This window comes from Ranitomeya variabilis, chromosome 3, assembly GCF_051348905.1.
Source record: "Ranitomeya variabilis isolate aRanVar5 chromosome 3, aRanVar5.hap1, whole genome shotgun sequence".
NCBI classification, from domain to species: domain Eukaryota; kingdom Metazoa; phylum Chordata; class Amphibia; order Anura; family Dendrobatidae; genus Ranitomeya; species Ranitomeya variabilis.
The window spans coordinates 629438948-629459759 of record NC_135234.1 but is presented as its reverse complement, the minus strand read 5'-3'; the positions used below and the strand labels follow the sequence as shown (position 1 = coordinate 629459759).

The following is a 20812-nucleotide window of genomic DNA, read 5'->3' as shown; positions in this document are numbered from 1 at the left end:
GGCGGAGCCACTGTGCAGGGGGCGGGATTAGCGAGTAATCACGATGCCTCATATATATAGATTTGCATGTTGCAGTGAGATAAGTATTTGATCCCCTACCAACCACTAAGAATTCTGGCTCCTACATACCAGTTAGACGCTCCTAATCAACTCGTTACCAGCATTAAAGACAGCTGTCTTACATAGTCCAAAAAAGAAGAGAATGTCCAGCTTCACCGAATCTGTAAAAAAGTGTTTTCTTTATTCGCAAACTTTAAACATAGAGGATACAGACTTCAGCACAAACCATATGGGTAAGAATCTCAACGCGTTTCTGGGGACTAAGCTCCCTTACTCATGACAACAAATTGTCATGATTAAGGGAGCTTGGTCTCCAGAAATGCATTGAGATTCTTACCCATATGGTTTGTGCTGAAGTCTGTATCCTCTTTCTTTATTCGCAAACTTTAAACATAACTCTTTTTTACGGATTCGGTGAAGCTGGACATTCTCTTTTTTGGACTTTATACGCTTGGACACAGTGGGTCCGTGCTCCCGGAGATTGGTTTATGCATCACGGGTGAGCTGGTTTATATTCCTTCTGTCTTACATAGTCACCTTTATAAAAGACTCCTGTCCACAGACTCAGGCTAGTTTCACACTAGCGTTTACCTGATCTGCGGCAGGCTGCGGACTTCCTCCGTGAAGCCCCGCCCTCGGCCGCACCTCCGCCGCTAGCTCCGCCTACTTCTGCATGCGGCCCGCATGTGACCTCCGTACCTATCTAACATTAGGTACGCAGGTCGTGCAGCTGTATGCGGATGCTGCCGCATGCGTCGTTTTGACGATGCGGCGACCAGCGTAGGACGCAGCCTGTAGCATTTTTTTTTTCCGCATCGTCAAAACGACGCATGCGGCAGCATCTGCATACAACCGCACGACCTGCGTACCTAATGTTAAAGATAGGTACAGAGGTCGCATGCGGGCCGCATGTAGAAGTAGGCGGCGCTAGCGGCGGAGGTGCAGCCGAGGGCGGGGCTTCACGGAGGAAGTCTGCAGCCTGCCGCAGATCAGGTAAACGCTAGTGTGAAAGTAGCCTTAGTCAGACTAACCTCTACAACATAGGCAAGACCAAAGTGCTTTATAAGGACGTCAGGGACAAGATCATAGACCTGCACAAAGCTGGAATGGGCTACAAAACCAGTAAGACGCTGGGTGAGAAGGAGACAACTATTGGTGCAATAGTAAGAAAATGGAAGAAATACAAAATGACTCAATCGACATCGATCTGGGGCAACATGCAAAATCTCACCTCGTGGGGAATCCTTGATCATGAGGAAGGTGAGAGATCAGCCTAAAACTACACGGGGGAACTTGTTAGGCTTCTTTCACACTTCAGTTGTTTGGCGTCAGTCTGCTCCGACATAGTGACGGAATGACGGATCCGTCACAATTGTTGAGAAAACGGTTCTAACGGATCCGTTTTTTTGACGGATCCGTTACTTGGGGGTTGTCTGGGAAAAGTATCTTTTTGGAGCATGCGCAATTGAAAACGCGGATTGGGGCCATTTTCCTGAAGCCCCGGGCAGCAGAGCGCTCCATCTGCGCACGCGCGGCCACAGGAAAGATGGCCGCGCCCACCGGTAAACGGCGAATAGCGAAGACCGCGCTGTTTTGAATCTCCTGGGCAGTGGATCTTCGCTTTGGACATGCGCACACCACTACGCCACCAACGTAATGATGAGCAGGTTTATGGGGGAGAAACAGCGCTGTCACCACGCCCATATGACCAGACCAGCGTGAGTGACAGCAGAAAACGGCGAGTTTACAAAGGTATTTCGGCAGCTTACGTAGGTTATAAAGGCACACAAAGACACTAATGTAACGCCCAGCTCTGCCCCTATTTAAAGGTATTTTTAGCTCATCTTCAAAAAACGGGGTGACAGGTGCCCTTTAAAATTCTGCAGAGACCGCAAGGTCCCCCTGCTCAAGAAGACACATGTGGGGGGCGTGGCCTGACTGCCGATGGAGCAGGTCGCATAGAGCGGGAGCTCCGTTCCCAGGAACCACTAACCAGCGCACAGCGGCATACTCAAAGCGCCTCCAGCCTCGAATCTTCCCGTACCAGCTCCTTACCTGCTGGTGAGTACATGGGGAAGTCCAAATCCGGCTCACGGGACCCCTCCAGGCGCATTGTTGATTTCTTCGTGGCCTCCTCCCAGCCGCCCGAGTTCCAAGATGGCGCCGCTATCACCCAGGTCCTCTCGCGCAGCGCGCCGAGGCTCACAATCCTCTTCCTCGAGCGCAGCTGCAATTGATCTCGCCGATACCCCAGTCACAGCGTCCTTTTTAACAGACATGCTGGGAGAGCTGCGAACCTCACTACAAGAAGATATGCGTTCTATGTTGGCTGAGCTTAAAGGGGAGGTAGAGGAACTGGGGAGTCGCACAGATCATCTTGAACACAAAATGTCTGAACTGGTGGCTTCACATAATGATCTCTAGGACGCTCATGAGGATTTACACTCACTAGCCACTAAGATTCACTCTAAGACCCTGGCCCTGGAGGACAGGTCCAGGAGGAACAATATAAAGCTCAGGGGTATTGAAGAGGAGGTTGGATCAGAGGATCTGAAACCCTTTTTACAAGACTTTATTCTCGCAGTCCTCCCACAAGCTGTTAAGGAAGGGGTTATAATTGACCGTATCCATCGGATCCCTAAGCCCTCAGGGTTGGGGCCCTCCGTTCCTAGAGACGTATTAGCACGCATACATTTCTTGGTTATGAAAGAAGAATTTCTGCAAGCTTTAAGAAACAAACCGACGTTACCTGAACGTTTTGCAAGCATTACTGTCTTCCCTGACTTATCCCCAGGAACTCTAGCCCTGCGCAGAGCTTTTCTACCCTACACTACAATCCTGAGAGAAAGGCATTATATATCGCTGGGGATTTCCCACCAAGCTCTGCATTCGCAAGGATGGATCGACTACTACATGCCTGAACCCCTCACAAGCAGCAAAGACCTTAAACCAGAGGCATAGCTAGGGGTTCAGCTCGGGGGGGCGAGACATCTGAGTAGGCCCCTAACCCCTGATTACAACTACGGTGTGGCACTGTAATTGTGTGTATCAGAACCTCAGCCAATGATCCCCCTGTAACTAAAAAAAATCTCCACAAAGACCAACACTACCAGTCCTACAGAACATAGATCACTGCACAGTTACAGATGGTGACTTACCACTGACATTCTTTCTGATGGAGTCGTCACTTTTCCCGTCTTTTCCATCTGGCCCAGACCGACATGACAACTTCTTCCAGCAACGACTCGGCTGCAGAGAATACAACAAAGACACATTTCACTTCTCATATTCCAGCCCCATCACCATCTATTCCAAACCTGCACAAACTCCTCATCCTACTGATACCCCAATAATGAGCCGCTGCTGCCATATGTGTCCCTATTACTGCCCCTGATACCACAATACTGAGCCGCTGCTGCCGTATGTGTCCCTATTACTGCACCTGCTGTGTGGTACAAAAGCATTGTTCCTCACACTGCTTCACATAGTAATGCCACCATTGTGCCCTTACATAGTAAAATGTCTATGTGCCTTCACAGTAGCCCCAAACTCTTTACAGCCCCCACAGTGGTCCCAACACTGTATAATGACCCCCACAGTAGCTCCCACACTGTATATAGGCCCCTACACTGTATGATGGCCTGACAGCAGCCTCCAAACTGTATAACGGCCCTTGCATTATCTCTCACACTGTATAATGACCCCTGCAGTAGCTCCCATGCTGTATAATGGAACTTGCAATAGCTCCCACTCTTTAGAATCTGGTCACTGTCTGTGGGCTGCTACTTGCACAGCCCTGATATACTTAAAGAGCTAAATAGAAGAAAATAGGACCAGCCAGTGGGTGCGTATAGAGGCCAGTGTATGGGTATAGCTCCCTGAATTTATCCAGGTAACCCTAAAAAAACACTCTTGTCTGGACAAGACCCCAAAGAGGGAAAGGAGGCAACCAGAAGAAAGAGGGGGAGATAGAATGTTACCAATCTAAAGAAGAAAGTACAGCCCCTGACTCGTCTGCTCCTCTCTTTTTCCCTTTTCACCCTTTGGGGTCTTGTTGTCTAGACTGAGCATATGTTCAGGGGCTGGCAACCATATGTGATTTTCTATACACACTTACTTGTGATGCTTTTTTCTTCTGTCTGGCTATTTATCATACTGTATAAACTCACCCATAACTTTTTTTTTAATAAAAGGTTTTATAATGGGGGTTTTGTGTTTACAACCTTGGATTTACTGATATGAGATCATACAGACACTGGACTGATGGATCCTGACCCCAGCTATAGGAATACATACATACATACATCTCCTATAGCAGGGGTCAGGATCCTACCAGTCCAATGTCTGTATGATCTCATATCAGTAAATCCAAGGTATATATACTGACAACACTGGTCAGTAATGTACACTGATAGACGTGACCCCGGCTGCAGGACCCCACAGATGAGGATATAGTATATATATATATATATATATATATATATATATATATATATGTGTGTGTGTGTGTGTGTGTGTGTGTGTGTGTGTGTGTGTGTGTGTGTGTGTGTGTGTGTGTGTGTGTGTGTGTGTGTGTGTGTGTGTGTGTGTGTGTGTGTGTGTGTGTGTGTGTGTGTGTATATATATATATATATCCGATATAATCATCTGTGGGGTCCTGCAGCCGGGGTCACATCTGTCAGTGCACATTACTGACCGGTCTTGTCTATCTGATCGGGTGATGCTTGGGCGATTTGCACTCAAAGTGACCCGATCTGAGTAAAAGTTCAGGATGCTGCCATAAATCTACAGTGTCTCAGAGACTGCAGATACAGCATGTGGCTGGGTCTTACCTGGAGAGGAGCAGCGTCCTGTCACCTCCTCCCTACACAGTGCAGACACCTCTGGCTGTACAGGCCGAAGTGTGAGCTGTTACTTACAGCACTGTGTACCCTGTCCTGCTCCTCTCTGGAGGAAGACCCAGCGTCATTGTCCTGACTTCTCTGCCGCAGACACGTTCACTGAGCGTGCAATGTCGTGTCTGCTCTGCTGGATACAGGTACAGTGTCAGCACTGGGGGGAGAGGGCATAGCTTCACTGCCTTTCTCCAGCCCCTGCCCGAGGTAGAGCAGGGAGATCGTATCTCCCTGCTCTACCACAGAGCTAATTAAGGGTACCGTCTCACAGTGCCACTTTTGTCGCTACGATGGTACGATCCGTGACGTTCCAGCGATATCCATACGATATCGCTGTGTCTGACACGCAGCAGCGATCAGGGACCCTGCTGAGAATCGTACTGACTGCCGGCCGGAATGTAAGAGCAGAGCACAGCGGTGACGTCACCGCTGTGATCTGCTTTCACTTTACGGCGGCACTCAGTCAGAGCGGGAAGCAGACTGCAAGGGACCTGACGGACACCGGAATGTGAGTATGTACGGTTTGTTTTTTTTTAACTTTTACGATGGTAACCAGGGTAAACATCGGGTTACTAAGCGCGGCCCTGCGCTTAGTAACCCGATGTTTACCCTGGTTACCCGGGGCCTTCGGCATCGTTGGTCGCTGGAGAGCGGTCTGTGTGACAGCTCTCCAGCGACCACACAACGACTTTCCAACGATCACGGCCAGGTCGTATCGCTGGTCGTGATCGTTGGAAAGTTGCAGAGTGTGAGAGTACCCTAAGTGTAGTGTAGCTCCGGGTGGGCCCCTGTGAGCGGTGGGCCTGGGGCGGCCGCACCCTCTGCCCCCCTGGTAGCTACGCTACTGCCTTAAACCAATGGGGCCTGAAAACTCCTGGATCCCCTTCTCCATCCTCAGATTCTCCCAGGTCTGGAGGTACTAAAACCGGAAGACGCCGCATTGTCCCGGATTGGAAGGTTGTCTGACGTTACAAACTTTATTGGTTCATGGCTGGCTTTTTCTCCTTTTTTCCAGCATAGTTCTATTTTAATTTTTGTCTCTTTTTGCAGTCCTTTTTTTGCTGAGTCTGGTTTCCTTGCTTGGGACCCTCCTCAGCTTTTTGCCCCACAGGTAAACTGCGTATCACCTTCGGATTCAGAAATTGCCTGAATGGACATTTGTGTTAATGGTTTATTGTTTGTCTTATTCTCCCTTCCCTTTTCCCCCTCTCCCCATCTCACTTTTTACGGGTAATTTTCGATAGTCCACATTCTCGTTACAAGATGTTACAGTTTATTAGAGTGCATCACTCCATTTATACTCTATTATCACACATTATGAGTATTTCACTATATTCTATTAATGTTAATGGCCTCAACTCTCCTGGTAAAAGGTCGCTTGTAAGGCGCCAATTCTCTAAGGCCCATCATGATATTATATGTATTCAGGAAACACATCTGTTAGAACATGATAATGTTAGAATGTACTCAGGCCTATAACCACCAATTTTTGCGAACGGCAAAACCAAAAAGGCTGGGGTTGCTATTTTCTTTAGTAAAGCTAACTCTTTTCAACTAATCAGTTCTATTGCTGATCCCATGGGTAGATTCATTATTGTACTATGTTTAATCAATAATACTCCCTATACTATTGCCTCCATCTATGCCCTGAATTTTGGCCAAATTAAGTTTTTGAATAGTTTCTTCCAGACGTTAGGCAACTCCCAACATGGCCGTAAACTGGTTGTGGGAGATTTTAACATCCCCGTGTCTAAAAATTTGGACTGCTCATCCTCTTCTCTGTCTAGGTGTGAAGCAGTCAGCTTATCAGCTCCTATAATCTTCACAATATCTGGAGATATCTCCATTGCAATGAACGCGATTATATGTTCTGGTCACCTAGACATGGCTCCTATAGTAGAATTGACTATTTTGGTGGATGATGTGGCCCTTCCCCATTGTACATCTGCGGATATAGGCAACATAACCTGGTCTGATCATGCGCCGGTGTCTGTTTCCCTGAAATTGGCAATTAGGCCTCCCTCACAATGGCGCCTCAATGACCACCTCCTAACTGACCAATCGAACTCTCAACTTAGAGAACTCTCTAAAGGAGTTTTTCACTATCAATGACTCCGCGGAGGTGCACGATGACTCTCTGGTTTGCGCACAAGGCGGTAGCTCGAGGCCTCTTTATTAAGATGGCTGCGACAGCCAAACGGAAATACAACATGAGCCTCCAGGCTGCCTTGGGTGTGGTGGCCCGACTGGAGTCCCGTCATAAGTCACTCCCCTCTCCACAAATATCCGACCTCTCTGCAGCACGCCTTCATCTTCGCCAGCTGCTCCTCCGCAAAGCAGAAAATGTGGTTAGGAAATCTAAAGCTAAATTTTATTCAATGGGTGACCGGGCAGGTGCTTTACTTGCCGCGTTTAAAAAAAAAAAAAAAAAAAAGAAGAAAAAGAAAGAAGAAGCTCAATCCAAAATCCACTATCTACTTAAGTCTGATGGTTCACGCATTTATAACCCGATCCACATAGCAGAAGAATTTGCATCATACTATTCCTCATTATACAATCTGGACTCCGATGCAAATACCCCTCAACCCTCTCAGGCCTCTATAGTCGCCTTTTTGGAGAAAGCAAATCTCCCTTCGGTCAACCCAGTTCAATTATCTTTCCTTAACGCTCCCATTGTAGACTGAAATATCACAAATTATTAGAGAGACTAAAAAACGCTCCGCACCAGGCCCAGATGGTTTCTCTCTTCCTTAGGCCTCTTTCACACGTCAGTGTCTCCGGTACGTGTAGTGACAGTTTTCTCACGTACCGGAGACACTGACACACGTAGACCCATTTAAATGAATGGGTCTATGCACATGTGCGTGTTTTCACACGGACCGTATGTCCGTGCTGAAAACACGTCGACATGTCCGTTTTCTACCGGCAGCACGGACCACAATACGGACAGCACACGTGCACACGGAGAACAGTGTGCACTCTCCTCCGTGTGCACGTACCGCCCGCAGGAGAGACAGCGCTACACTAAGCGCTGTCCCCCCTGCGTGTGGTGCTGAAGGCGGAATTCATCTCTTCTCCCCCTCCGGAGAGAAGAGATGAAAGATCAAGTTTTTTTTTTTTTTGTGAAAAATAAAGTTTTCATGTGTCCCCCCCCCCCCCCCCCCTCAGTGCGCCGCCTGGCCCCTTGCCGCAGAAATACTCACCTAGCTCCCGCGATGTCTCCTCTGTCCTCTCCGCGCTGGCAGCTTCTCCTGTGTGAGCGGTCACGTGGTACCGCTCATTACAGTCAGGGAATATTCACTGACTGTAATGAGCGCTCCCACGTGACCGCTCACACAGGAGAAGCTGCCGGCGCTGAGAGGACAGAGGAGACATCGCAGGAGCTGGCCGGGTGAGTATTTCTGCAGCAAGGGGCCAGGCGGCGCACTGAGGGGGGGGGGGGGGGGCTTTTGGACGCGGACGCACATGCAAACTTTATTCCCCCCCCAAAAAAAAAAAAAAAAAAAGATCTTTCATCTCTTCTCTCCAACGAACGCTGGGGGAGAAGAGATGAATTCTGCCTTCAGCACCACATGCGGGGGGGACAGCGCTTAGTGTAGCGCTGTCTCTCCTGCACGGTCCGTGTGGTCCTCAGGCGGCACACGGGCGGCACACGGATGCCGCACGTATGTGCCACTTGAGCACACGGACATACGGACACGGATATCTCCGGTACCGGTTTTTTCCGGTACCGGAAATATCAGGACGTGTGAAAGAGCCCTTATTCTCAGTTTCTCCCTATTATCTCTCCTTATCTTCTGCGCCTATTCAACCACTGGCTTTCAGTCGGTACCATCAGAAGTGAAGGTTTAGAAGCCTCTATTGCAACTCTCCCCAAACCGGGGAAACATATGACATCCCCAGGAAATTTTCGCCCCATCGCTCTTTTAAATTGCGATATTAAAATTTATGCTAAAATCTGGGCTAACAGGTTACTGGCGGTTCTTCCCTCACTCGTTCAACCAGATCAAGTTGGGTTTGTGCCGGGTAGACAAACTAGAGATGGCACGAGACGCCTGATTGACTTGCTGGATGAGGTGGCGAGGGGGTCCCTCCCCAGTGTGTTCCTGTCTCTTGACGCAGAAAAAGTGTTTGACAGGGTGCACTGGGGCTATATTGATCTTACCCTTCAAAAATTCGGCCTCACCGGGCAAATCTCCAAAGCTATTATGGCCCTTTACTCCAACCCATGTGCCTCTGTCCGTGCGGCTGGTACGGGAGTACTTTATCTCTAATGGGCCTCGCCAAGGCTGCCCCCTCTCCCCCATTATCTTTGCTCTGATCATGGAACCCCTCGCTGCTATTGTGAGACAATACCCGGACATAAGGGGTGTGAGGGTGGGAGATCATGAACATAAAATCGGCTTGTACACAGACGATGTAGTTCTAACCTGCTCCGCTCCTCTCGACTCACTGACTGCGGTCTCCACTATCCTTTCTCAATTCGCTGAAGCCTCTTATTATAAACTTAACCAAATCTACAATCTTTCCTCTTTCTCCCAATCCCCCTTCAACGGCAAATTCAAACTAAATACCCTTTAATTTGGTCTCCCCTTGGTTTCACATATCTAGCATATCTAGGCATACAGATAACTCATCTTAAAGATATCGTCCGTATTAATTGTGACACAACCCTTTCTGAAATTAAGAAATATATAGACCTATTCTCCAATTCTCACCTATCCTGGATGGCAAGAATTCAAACTTCTAAAATGTTAATTCTCCCTAAACTCATATTTTCAGATGTCTCCCTCTTATCCCCTCTAGGTATATTTCAGCTTTCCAATCAATTATTGACCGATTCATTTGGAATAGCAAGCCCCATAGAATAAAATGCTTATTGATGTCACTTCCACACTCAAAGGGTGGTCTTGGCGCCCCAAGGGTTCAACTATATCATAAAGCTGCCCTTCTAGAACCCCTTAAAATTTGGTGGGAGGGAGATTCTCCTCTTCCGTGGTTCAATATTGAGTCACACTATGCCCCTAGAAGGTCCCTCAGACTGTTATTGGAACTTTGTTTGCTCCGCCCTCCCTCATGTAGCTCATCTCTTAGATCAATTAGCTCTGCTTCTAAAATTTGGTCTGAATTGTGTCCTAAGCATCTCCCATCTCTATATCACTATGTTTCTCTTCAGGCCTTGGATTGTGCTATCGATGGGATGTCTGTCCGTCTGGAGGGGATGTGGGGTGCTCCGAGTGAGTGATCTATATAACACGGCTGGTTTGATTTCATTCTCGGACCTTGCTGACCGCTACTCCTTGCCCAGTGGGGCCTTTTTCCAATACTTTCAACTACGTAGCCTCTTGAGACCTCACATCTTGTTCAAGGCATCCACATCTCCTTCGGGGGAGGAGACTCAAGTCCAGAGATTTTTCAGACCAAACACCGTGATTCCTCATGGTATTTCCATTATATATAAAGCTCTTCTGTCCCATGGTATTGCAGATAAAAAGCATTCTATGTCCTCTTGGGAAGCTGCCCTCTCGTTTGAGGCTCCCCCTGAAGACTGGAATAACGCTATGACACACCCTTCCAAATTCTCTTCATGCCTTGGTCACCTTGAGCAGATTAAATAAAAAAAAAAAAAAAAAAAAAAAAAAAAAAAAAATCTTCAATGGTATTTCACTCCTACTAAGTTATCTAAATTTCACCCTTTCCTCTTCCTCCTTGTGCTGGAAAAATTGCAACCTTATTTGTTCGCTGGCTCATGTCTGGTGAGGATGCCCTCGTATCCAAATATTCTGGCATCAGGTCGAGTCTATTTTAGCGGAGGTCACCCGTCTCCCCTTCGTTCTAACCGGCCCTTTAGCTGTATTGGGTATTTCCCTTCTGGACTTCCCACCCCCTCTTCAACCCATAATTTCTAATATCCTTGTTGCAGCTAGATACTGTATCACGAAACATTGGAGGTCCCCTACTGTTCCCTCTAGGTCTGAGTTAATTGTGAGGGTTAATCTATATTATAGCTATGAATCAATCACAGCTAATTGTCTCTCCAAAAAAAAATAAATAAATAAGGTTCTCGCGTGGTGAGACCCCTGGATCTCGTCCTCTTGTCATCTCCTGATTCCCCCCTCCTCCTAAGTGAGCAGGTTACATATTACTGTTTACTTTTTATATGACACGGTATTCTCTCATGTCTCTGTGGTTGTTTTCTTGTGGACCCCTTGTATTTGATTATACCCGTCCCCCCCATTTTATACCTGTTGTATCTTTTATTCAATAAAAATTTGAATGGTTAAAAGAAGGCACATGTGCAGGCCCGTGAGTGATTGGGAGAAGGTGCTGTGGTCAGATGAGACAAAAATAGGTATTAAGCTTACCGTTAATTATGTTTCCAGGAGTCCATCCTGACAGCACTATGGAGGACGTCCTCCTCCCCCTTGCTGGGACAGGAAACACACGAGAGTTCAAAAGGCCCGGTCCCACCCCCATTCCTCAGTGTTGTAACAAGAACCGTCTCAAGAGAGATGCAAAAAAATAATATTTAATGGTAAAGAACATAACACCATATTAGGAACATATTACATCATATGTTAGCATAATACAGACATGTCGGGTTCATATTACAAAAGCATAGTTATATTAACAGGGAGAGAATTACCCGTGCTGTCAGGATGGACTCCTGGAAACATAATTAACGGTAAGCTTAATACCTATTTTCCAGGACGTCATCCTGACAGCACTATGGAGAGTACCAAAGCACCTCCTCAGGGTGGGATTACCGCTTGGAGAACTTCTCCCGAATGCAGTATGCTGACCGGACAACACATCAAGTTTATAATGTTTGCAAAAGGTATTCGCACTAGCCCATGTAGCGGCCTTACAAATCTGCTCTAGAGAGGCGCCTGCCCTCTCGGCCCAAGAAGTAGCCATCCCTCTAGTAGAGTGTGCATGAAGACCTTTTGGAGGAGGGATGCCCTCCGACTGATAGGCCTCGGAGATCACAGATGTGATCCATCGAGCAATGGAGGCCTTAGAGGCCTTCTTTCCCCTATTTTTACCGCCGAACAAAATAAACAGATTTGGGTCGATGTGCCATGGGTTGGTGGCTGACAGGTAGTTGATGACCGCCTGTCTGACATCCAAGGAATGCAGAGCTTCCTCTTTAGAATTGGAAGGGTTACAGCAAAAGGATGGTAACACTATCTCCTGATTCCTATTTTTTAGAGTTCCCACTTTTGGAACGAACGAGGGATCTAGTTTAAGGACCACACTATCGTCTCTAATCTGGAGGTACGGGTCCCGTGTGCACAGGGCTTGGATTTCCCCCACCCTCTTAGCCGTGGTGATCGCCACTAGGAATGCCGTTTTACGTGTCAGGGCTGAAATGGACATATTATCTGCCGAGGCGTAATTATCTTTGCAGAGGAATCTCAGGACAAGGTTAAGATCCCAAGGAGGAGATAACTGTCTAATGGTGGGGCGCAACCTTTGGGTGGCTCTGATAAATCTAACTATCCAGGGGTGTGTTGCCAGGGGATAGTCTAGAAAGGAGCTAAGTGCCGAGATCTGCACCTTCAAGGTGCTCGGCCTAAGCCCTTTATCGAACCCAGCCTGCAGAAAATCCAGAATTCTGGGTAAGTCGGGAGTGCCTGCCGCAACCTCAGACCTGCCACCCTCCAGACAGAAACGCCTCCAGATCTTCAAGTAGATTGCTGACGTGACCGGCTTCCTACTAGCCTTGATAGTGGATATGACCTGGTCAGACAGGCCTCTTGCCTTCAGGATGTTCCTTTCAGGATCCAGGCTGAGAGGTGTAGCTTCTCTGGGTCCGGATGGTACACTGGGCCCTGGTGGATTACGTCTGGTCTGTGAGGGAGCTCCACTGGACTCTATCGCCAGGTCTACCAGAAGGGAGAACCAACTCCTTCTTGGCCAGTATGGGACTACCAAAATTACTCGAGCCTGTTCTTCCTTGATCTTCCTGAGGACAGCCCCGATTAGTGCTAGAGGAGGGAAAGCATATGAGAGGGGCTCTGTCCAACTCTGACTTAGACCATCTATTCCTTCCGGCAGATCCCGAGGGTTCAGCGAGAAGAACCTTGAGACCTTAGAGTTTCTCCTGTTTGCGAAGAGGTCTATACTGGGAGTACCCCAACGCCGGCACAGCTCCCGGAAGATGTCCTGGTTGAGTTCCCACTCTGTTGCAAACACTCTTCTTCTGCTCAAGTAATCCGCTATGACGTTCTGGGAGCCTTCCAAGTGGATTGCAGAGATGGAGAGGATCGACCTTTCTGCCCAGCGAAATATTCTCCCCGCCAGCTGCTGGAGAAGATGGTGCCTTGGACCTCCTTGGTGTTTTAGGAAGGAAACAGTTGTCACGTTGTCGGACAATATCCTGACATGACGATTCTCCAGAGTGCGACGATTTCTTCTCAGGGCTTCCCAGACAGCATACAGCTCTCTGAAGTTGGATGAGTTGCCGGCTACGTCTGGAGGCCATCGTCCCTGGAGGATCCTCCCTTCTAAGTGAGCCCCCCAGCCCCAGGCGCCCGTAGTAACTACTACGTAGGGATCGGTGGTCCATAGTACCCCGATTCTTAGATTCTTTGGGTCTGTCCACCAAAGGAGGGATCTTCGTACTGGACCTGGTAGATATAAAATACTGTCCAGAGAAGATTGACGACGGTCCCACTTGGAGAGGATTAAGCTCTGCAGTGGTCTTGAATGGAACTGTGCCCATCTTACGCATGGTATGCATGCCGTCATTAGGCCTAGGACTCTCATGGCCATCCTTATTGAGACTCTGCGTTCTAGTAGGAGTCTGATCTGAATCTGTAATGTCTCCAGCTTGGATTCGGGCAGTAGGGATACTCTGTTTGCAGAATCCAGACAGACACCCAGGAAGACCTTTTTGTGTTCCGGAATCAGGTCTGATTTCTGCCAGTTGATGATCCATCCCAAGTGTTCCATTACCATGATGGTCCGGTTTCTGTGATCCGATAGGATCTCTGGTGTTCTTGCTATCAGAAGAAAGTCGTCGAGATAAGGGACTATTATAATCCCCTGGTTTCTTAGGGTACCGTCACACTGTCACACTTTGATCGCTACGACCGTACGATCCGTGACGTTCCAGCGATATCCATACGATATCGCTGTGTCTGACACGCAGCAGCGATCAGGGATCCTGCTGAGAATCGTACGTCGTAGCAGATCGTATGGAACTTTCTTTCGTCGCTGGATCTCCCGCTGACATCGCTGGATCGTTGTGTGTGACAGCGATCCAGCGATGTGTTCGCTTGTAACTAGGGTAAACATCGGGTAACTAAGCGCAGGGCCGCGCTTAGTAACCCGATGTTTATCGTGGTTACCAGCGTAAACGTAAAAAAAACAAACAGTACATACTCACATTCCGGTGTCTGTCCTCCGGCGTCTCAGCTTCTCTGCACTGTGAGCGCCGGCCAGCCGGAAAGCGAGCACAGCGGTGACGTCTGACGTCACCGCTCTGCTTTCCGGCTGCTGTGCTTACACAGTGCAGAGAAGCAGAGACGCCGGGGGACAGACACCGGAATGTGAGTATGTACTGTTTGTTTTTTTTACGTTTACACTGGTAACCAGGGTAAACATCGGGTTACTAAGCGCGGCCCTGCGCTTAGTAACCCGATGTTTACCCTGGTTACCCGGGGACTTCGGCATCGCTCCAGCGCCGTGATTGCAACGTGTGACCGCAGTCTACGACGCTGGAGCGATAATCATACGATCGCTGCGACGTCACGGATCGTGCCGTCGTAGCGATCAAAATGGCATTGTGTGACGGTACCCTTAGGAAAGCCACTATCTCTGACACCAGCTTTGTAAACACGCGAGGTGCTGAGGCAAGTCCAAACGGCAGGCACTGGAACTGGTAGTGACAGGTCCCGGACGGCAGAACTACCGCGAACCTCAGAAGTCTCTGAGATAGATGATGGACAGGGACCTGATAATAGGCACTCTTCAAATCGAGAGTGCACATTACCGCGTTCTGATCTATGAGAAGGATTGCAGAACGGATGGACTCCATGCGAAACCTCTTGTACCTGACCCAGGCATTCAGAGGTTTCAAATTTACAATTGTACGAGAGTCGCCTGATGGTTTTGTTATGGAGAACAGGGAGGAGTAGTGACCCTGGCCTACTTCTAGCGGTGGTACTGGTATTATGACTTTTGAGGAAAGCATGTCCATTAAGTCTTTTAACATGGGAGAGTCTTGCATAACCACCGTGGGTACGATGTACCTGTCTGGTGGAGGGGAGTAGAACTCTATACTGTAGCCCTCTGACACAGTGCGAAGGACCCATTGATTCTGCGTGACTCTGCTCCAGTTTACAGCGAAATGGCGAAGCCTTCCCCCTATAAGAGTGGCGTCATTGTGATTTAGACTTAGAGGAGGGGCTGAAGAAGAAACTTCTGTTCTTACTGCCGTGGCCACGGGAACCCCTATTAAAGCCTCTATTGGACCTTCCCCCTCGGAAGTCGGACCTGTAGTCGGACTGTCTTCTAAAGGGAAACCCTCTCCGAAAGGACTGAGGCCTCTTAGGCTTGTCCTCTGGAAACCCTTTTTTCTTGTCCGAAGCTGACTCTAATATAGTGTCGAGGGAAGGACCAAACACCCTTGCGCCCGAGAAGGGGATTGAGCATAATTTAGTCTTGGACGCGTTATCACCCGACCAAGACCTTAGCCAGACTGCCCTTCTAGCCGCATTAGACAATGATCCATTTCTGGCTGAAAATCTGACTGACTCAGCCGTCATGTCAGATAGAAAGGCAGTAGCCGATTTCATTATGAGGAGAGAGTTTAGGATCTCAGACCTTGGGGTCTTATTAGAGAGATGCTCCTCTAATTGACCCATCCAAAGGTGCATAGACCGGGCTACCGAGGTAGCTGCAATGTTGGTCTTAATTAGAGCCGCAGAAGACTCCCAGGCTCTCTTTAGCAATATGTCCGCCTTTCTATCCATCGGATCGCGCAAGCTTGATGAGTCCTCGAATGGAATAGCTGTCTTTTTTGCGACCTTCACCACCGGGACATCCACCTTGGGTATCTCGTCCCATAGTTTTACGTCATCCGGCTCAAAGGGTATGCGCGCCTTAAAATCTTTAGACAGTCAGCCGACGTTCTGCCTCCTTCCACTCTTCAAGCACCATAGCCTTGATATGTTCGCTAACTGGGAAGACGGTCTGCCGACGCGACATAAGTCCCCCAAACATCAGGTCCTGCCTGAATTGCGGTTTAGATGCCTCCTCTACTTGCATGGTGCATCGCACTGCCTGCACCAGCTCATTCGTGTCCTCCGCCTGGAAAAGGTACTTCCTTTGATGGTCCTGGCTTCCAGATGGAAGCTCGCCCTCTTCCTCAGAGACAAGATCTTCAGAGTCAGACTTGTCGTCCGAACTATAATCCAGCTCCCGTCTGGCCCTTTTTCGGCTGGGCATAGGGCTGGACTTTTCCACCATGGTGGCCAGAGAAGCTTGGACCTCTTCTCTTATTAAGGACCTCATCTCAGACAATAGGGAGGGTTGCTCGTCTCTCATAACCTTTGATGTGCAATCTGCACATAAGGTCTTACCATGAGTGTCCGGGAGCTTTGCGCTGCATATCGGACATCTACTGGACTTCCCAGAAGCCTTTCCAGATTTCTTAACTTGACCAGGGGGGACCGCTGGAGTTCCCTTATCCTTAAACAATATAAGATAGGGAAAGTAGCAGGGTGGCTCTTACTACCAGGGTGCAGGGGGAGTTTGCGCTCTGCGCACTTACCCCATCCTCAGGTGGCATGCTTTCCATGGCTCCGGAGTATCGGTGCTCCTTGCGGTTGTCAGCGTCTGAGCGCTGTAATTCCTGAGTTCTCGCTGGAGCGCACGCCTCCCCTGTATCTCCAGCTTTACCGAAAGTGCCGGCAACGAATGGCACAAACCGGAAGTGACGCGGTCCCCGGAACTTCCGCCGGAAGAGTCAGAGCCCGGCGTTCCACGCCGCATGGAGGCTGCCGACCTCGGGGACCGCATCCGCAGCCGAGAGCCCCCCCACCGGGAGGAGCGGCCGCTGGTCTTTGGAGCAGAGGGACCCCCCTCTGGAGGGTTTCTGCCCTGAGCCTCTTGACAGGGGGAAGGATCTGGCAAGCCGCACAATCCCCCTGAGCTCCGGTAAGCTGCGCAGCTTCTCATGTGTCCCTTGCAGGGACAGGAAAAACACTGAGGAATGGGGGTTGGACCGGGCCTTTTGAACTCTCGTGTGTTTCCTGTCCCAGCAAGGGGGAGGAGGATGTCCTCCATAGTGCTGTCAGGATGACGTCCTGGAAAATTGAGGTCTTTGGCATTAACTTAACTCGCCGTGTTTGGAGGAAGAGAAATGCTGCCTATGACCCAAAGAACACCGCCCCCACTGTCAAGCATGGAGGTGGAAACATAGTTTGGGGGTGTTTCTCTGCTAAGGGCACAGGACTACTTCACCGCATCAATGGGAGAATGGATGGAGCCATGTACCGTAAAATCCTGAGTGACAACCTCCTTCCCTCCACCAGGACATTAAAAATGCGTCGTGGCTGGGTCTTCCAGCAAGACAATGACCCACGACATACAGCCAAGGCAACAAAGGAGTGGCTCAAAAAGAAGCACATTAAGGTCATGGAGTGGCCTAGCCAGTCTCCAGACCTTAAACCCATAGAAAACTTATGGAAGGAGTTGAAGCTCCGAGTTGCCAAGCGACAGCCTCAAAAAATCTTAATGATTAAAGCTACTTTCACACTAGCGGCATTTGGCCTCCATCGCAATGTGTCGTTTTGGAGAAAAAACACATCCTGCAAAAGTGCTTGCAGGATGCGTTTTTTCACCATTGACTTGCATTAGAGACGCATTGCGACGGATTGCCACACGTCGCATCCGTCGTGCGACGGATGCGTCGTGTTTTGGCGGACCGTCGGCACAAAAAAACGCTACATGTAACTCCGCCCCGCCTCCCCGCACCTCACAATGGGGCAGCGGATGCGTTGAAAAACTGCATCCGCCGCCCCCCGTTGTGCGGCGCTTTCAACGCTAGCGTCGGCATGTCGCATTGCGACGTGCAGTGCACGACGCTAGTGTGAAAGTAGCCTTAGAGATGATCTGCAAAGAGGAGTGGACCAAAATTCCTCCTGACATGTGCGCAAACCTCATCATCAACTACCAAAAACGTCTGACTGCTGTGCTTGCCAACAAGGGTTTTTGCCACCAAGTATTAAGTCTTGTTTGCCAGAGGGATCAAATACATATTTCTCACTGCAAAATGCTAATAATTTTATACAATGATTTTCTGGATTTTATTTTTGATATTCTCTCTCTCAATGTTAAAATTAACCTACACTCAAAATTATAGACTGTTCGTGCCTTTGTCAGTGGGCAAACTTACAAAATTAGATAAAATATAGAAAAAAAAAAAATGTCACGTAACGCTGTTTGCATTGCTTCTTAAAGGCTACCATTTTTTCTAGTCCTTTAGCTAGGTACTTTTGCAAAAAAGTATTACAAATCAATCATAGCTCCTGCTCTTTGCTAAACCTGGGAAGGAGAGAAAGTATCTCAGGGAATGCACAGAAAGTCAATAGACAAGAGGAAAATAGGTACACTATTGTAACTGTCCTGATACATGAAAGCAAGCAAAAGCAGCAGCATCCTGGATAAACAAAGACCTCACATCCAGCCTATATTACTGGGAGGAACACTCCCTACAATAGAAACTTGGATTAGGCTACAAACTGCATTTCATGGGTCTTCAAATGAAGGAATTAAGAGTTCAGACAAAGTTAGTGCAATATTATTAACTATAGGTAACCACTAACCTATGTAAGAAAACATTTGTCAATGTCAAAAGGTGTCCATAACCTAAATACGTAGATGTAAGAGCATGTACAGTGCCAATCACGCAACATTATCTACCCGGTTTTACCGTGTTCTTGCAGCGGTTGGATGATTGAGCAATTGATGACGCCCTCATTGGCACTCTCTGAGCCAAGCTAAGTTTACCGGTAGCAGGAACTGGCACCCCAACATCAGAGAGAATACTAGCCAAGGCTGCTGGATCAGCTTTAAATTCAGCATTTCCACCTTAAACAGTGAAAAAAAAGTTATATTCTACACATACAACTTTTCTTTAATATTTTGTTTAGTGATCTGTCAGTACAAAAGGTTTCACAAAACAAGACCATAAGTGTCAGGAATCAGAACAGCTAGTCGTGGCCATAGTTCTATTCTGCAAGGGATTTTTGCTACTGAGAATTTCCCCGACATTGACGCTGCAGGGAAAATGAAGGCCTCTCCTAACAATAAACTATGGATTGTGGTTACACATATGAATGCACGGCCAAGATTTTTCGGAGGCATATAGATCTACTGAGTCAAATTATGAAAACAGTCCAAGGTTCAAAGAAGTCACTTTCAATTACCTTTCACATCAGAATCCTTGGACCGATTCTTCTGACCAAAAGTGACTTCAGCCAATGGTTCTCTCCTGTGTCTCGCTGGAGGACTCACAAATGGTCGTGTATCTGGAGCTACTCGAGGCCGATCCAACTTCTGCGAAAAGTTGAAAGGCTGGGGACGAGTGCAAGCTTTCTTTTTCACGGCTTTACCCTTAAAAAAAATAAATAAATTAAAAAAAAAAATTTGCATGTGGATTAATTTTCCAATACCAATTTTCTGCTGCCAGTCATTAATACCATAAGACGCGCAAGGGACAGAAGCAAATACAAAAGTTAAATACCACAAGGCAAAGGAAAACTAAAATGCCAAAGTTTGTCATACCTTCTGAAACTGGTTCTGCCAAGATTGATGCAGCTTTTGGAAATCAGGGGGTTGGTTTACTTTGGAGAGAATTGGCAGTCTGCTTTTGGGAAGGTCCTGTGGCCAATGTTTCTCCAGTGTTGGATTTTGCTTTTCCGGCTGAAAACGTGCTGAAGCGTTGGGCTCATTTTCTTTCCCTTTTTTCCCGCTGCTCTTCTGAACAATGGGAGATTTGTATCCAAACCCATATGTACCGTCATTGTAAGACTGCATTTCCAGTAAGCAGATACTTTAGGCACTTTTCGAATTAAGGCTCAAGCAACCTCCAAAAGAAAAAAAAAAATCTGTCAAGGGATAAAAGAGAAAAAAGTTAAGAAACAAGCAGACGTAGAAAAGGAGGCAGACATAAAAGCAAACAGCGGGGCAGAGTTGCCTTACAAAATATTCTAGGTTACCAATACATGTGCAGGAAAGATTAACACACTGACCACTGATGTCATTATTGACCCCCAATCAGCAACTATCAGACGCTAAAGCCCCAGGACACCAATATTGGTCATATAATACCATATAATTTTGATTCATTGGAGTACGTGAATATCAGTAGGCAGTGCTGAAAGAATAAACTTAGCTACTGATATAAATGAGCAGCGGCCAATGTGTTAAGGGGTTGTCCACTACTTCACAGCTTGTCACCACCACTACCGTCATAAATCAGCTAAGAGCTCAGAAAAAGATATTCTGGCTAATGGGAACCTGTCAAGTTACAAAAATGCTATTAGCCTGCAGACTTTGGGTTAATAGCATCCTGAACCTGCCTGGCGCCAGTACCGAGAGCCCCAGTGCCAGGAGGAAATTAACTTATTCCTACCAGCAGCCTCCAGATTTCAGTCACAGGCCGGAGACACATTAGTGTATGGCATCGGATGCGATCTGCTAATGATACTCGGGTCTAGCCCTGCTGCAAGCGTGGTCCGAGTGTCAGTGCTCCTGTAATAGTAAGCAGGTAATGAGTATGTCACAACGGAACAGACAGACCAACAGTTGAGGGGTTTAATAACAGGAATCAGGTTCTCTTC

The 20812-nt window shown here is 48.0% G+C and overlaps 1 protein-coding gene across 3 annotated transcripts in view; it reads right to left on the bottom strand.

Moving 5' to 3' along the window:
• TROAP (trophinin associated protein) overlaps window positions 1-20812 on the bottom strand; it is a 111416-nt gene that overhangs the window by 81921 nt on the left and 8683 nt on the right. Inside the window, exons 2-5 of one of the 3 annotated variants that reach the window (XM_077297491.1) lie at window positions 20605-20723; window positions 19755-20077; window positions 19397-19583; window positions 18901-19058 (exon numbers count right to left, since the gene is read on the bottom strand). In XM_077297491.1, coding sequence (XP_077153606.1) covers window positions 18901-19058; window positions 19397-19583; window positions 19755-20006 — 597 coding nt within the window. In that variant the 5' untranslated portion in view covers window positions 20007-20077; window positions 20605-20723. The remainder of the gene's footprint in view (window positions 1-18900; window positions 19059-19396; window positions 19584-19754; window positions 20078-20604; window positions 20724-20812) is intronic. The other 2 variants (XM_077297490.1, XM_077297492.1) reach the window with 2 other exon arrangements.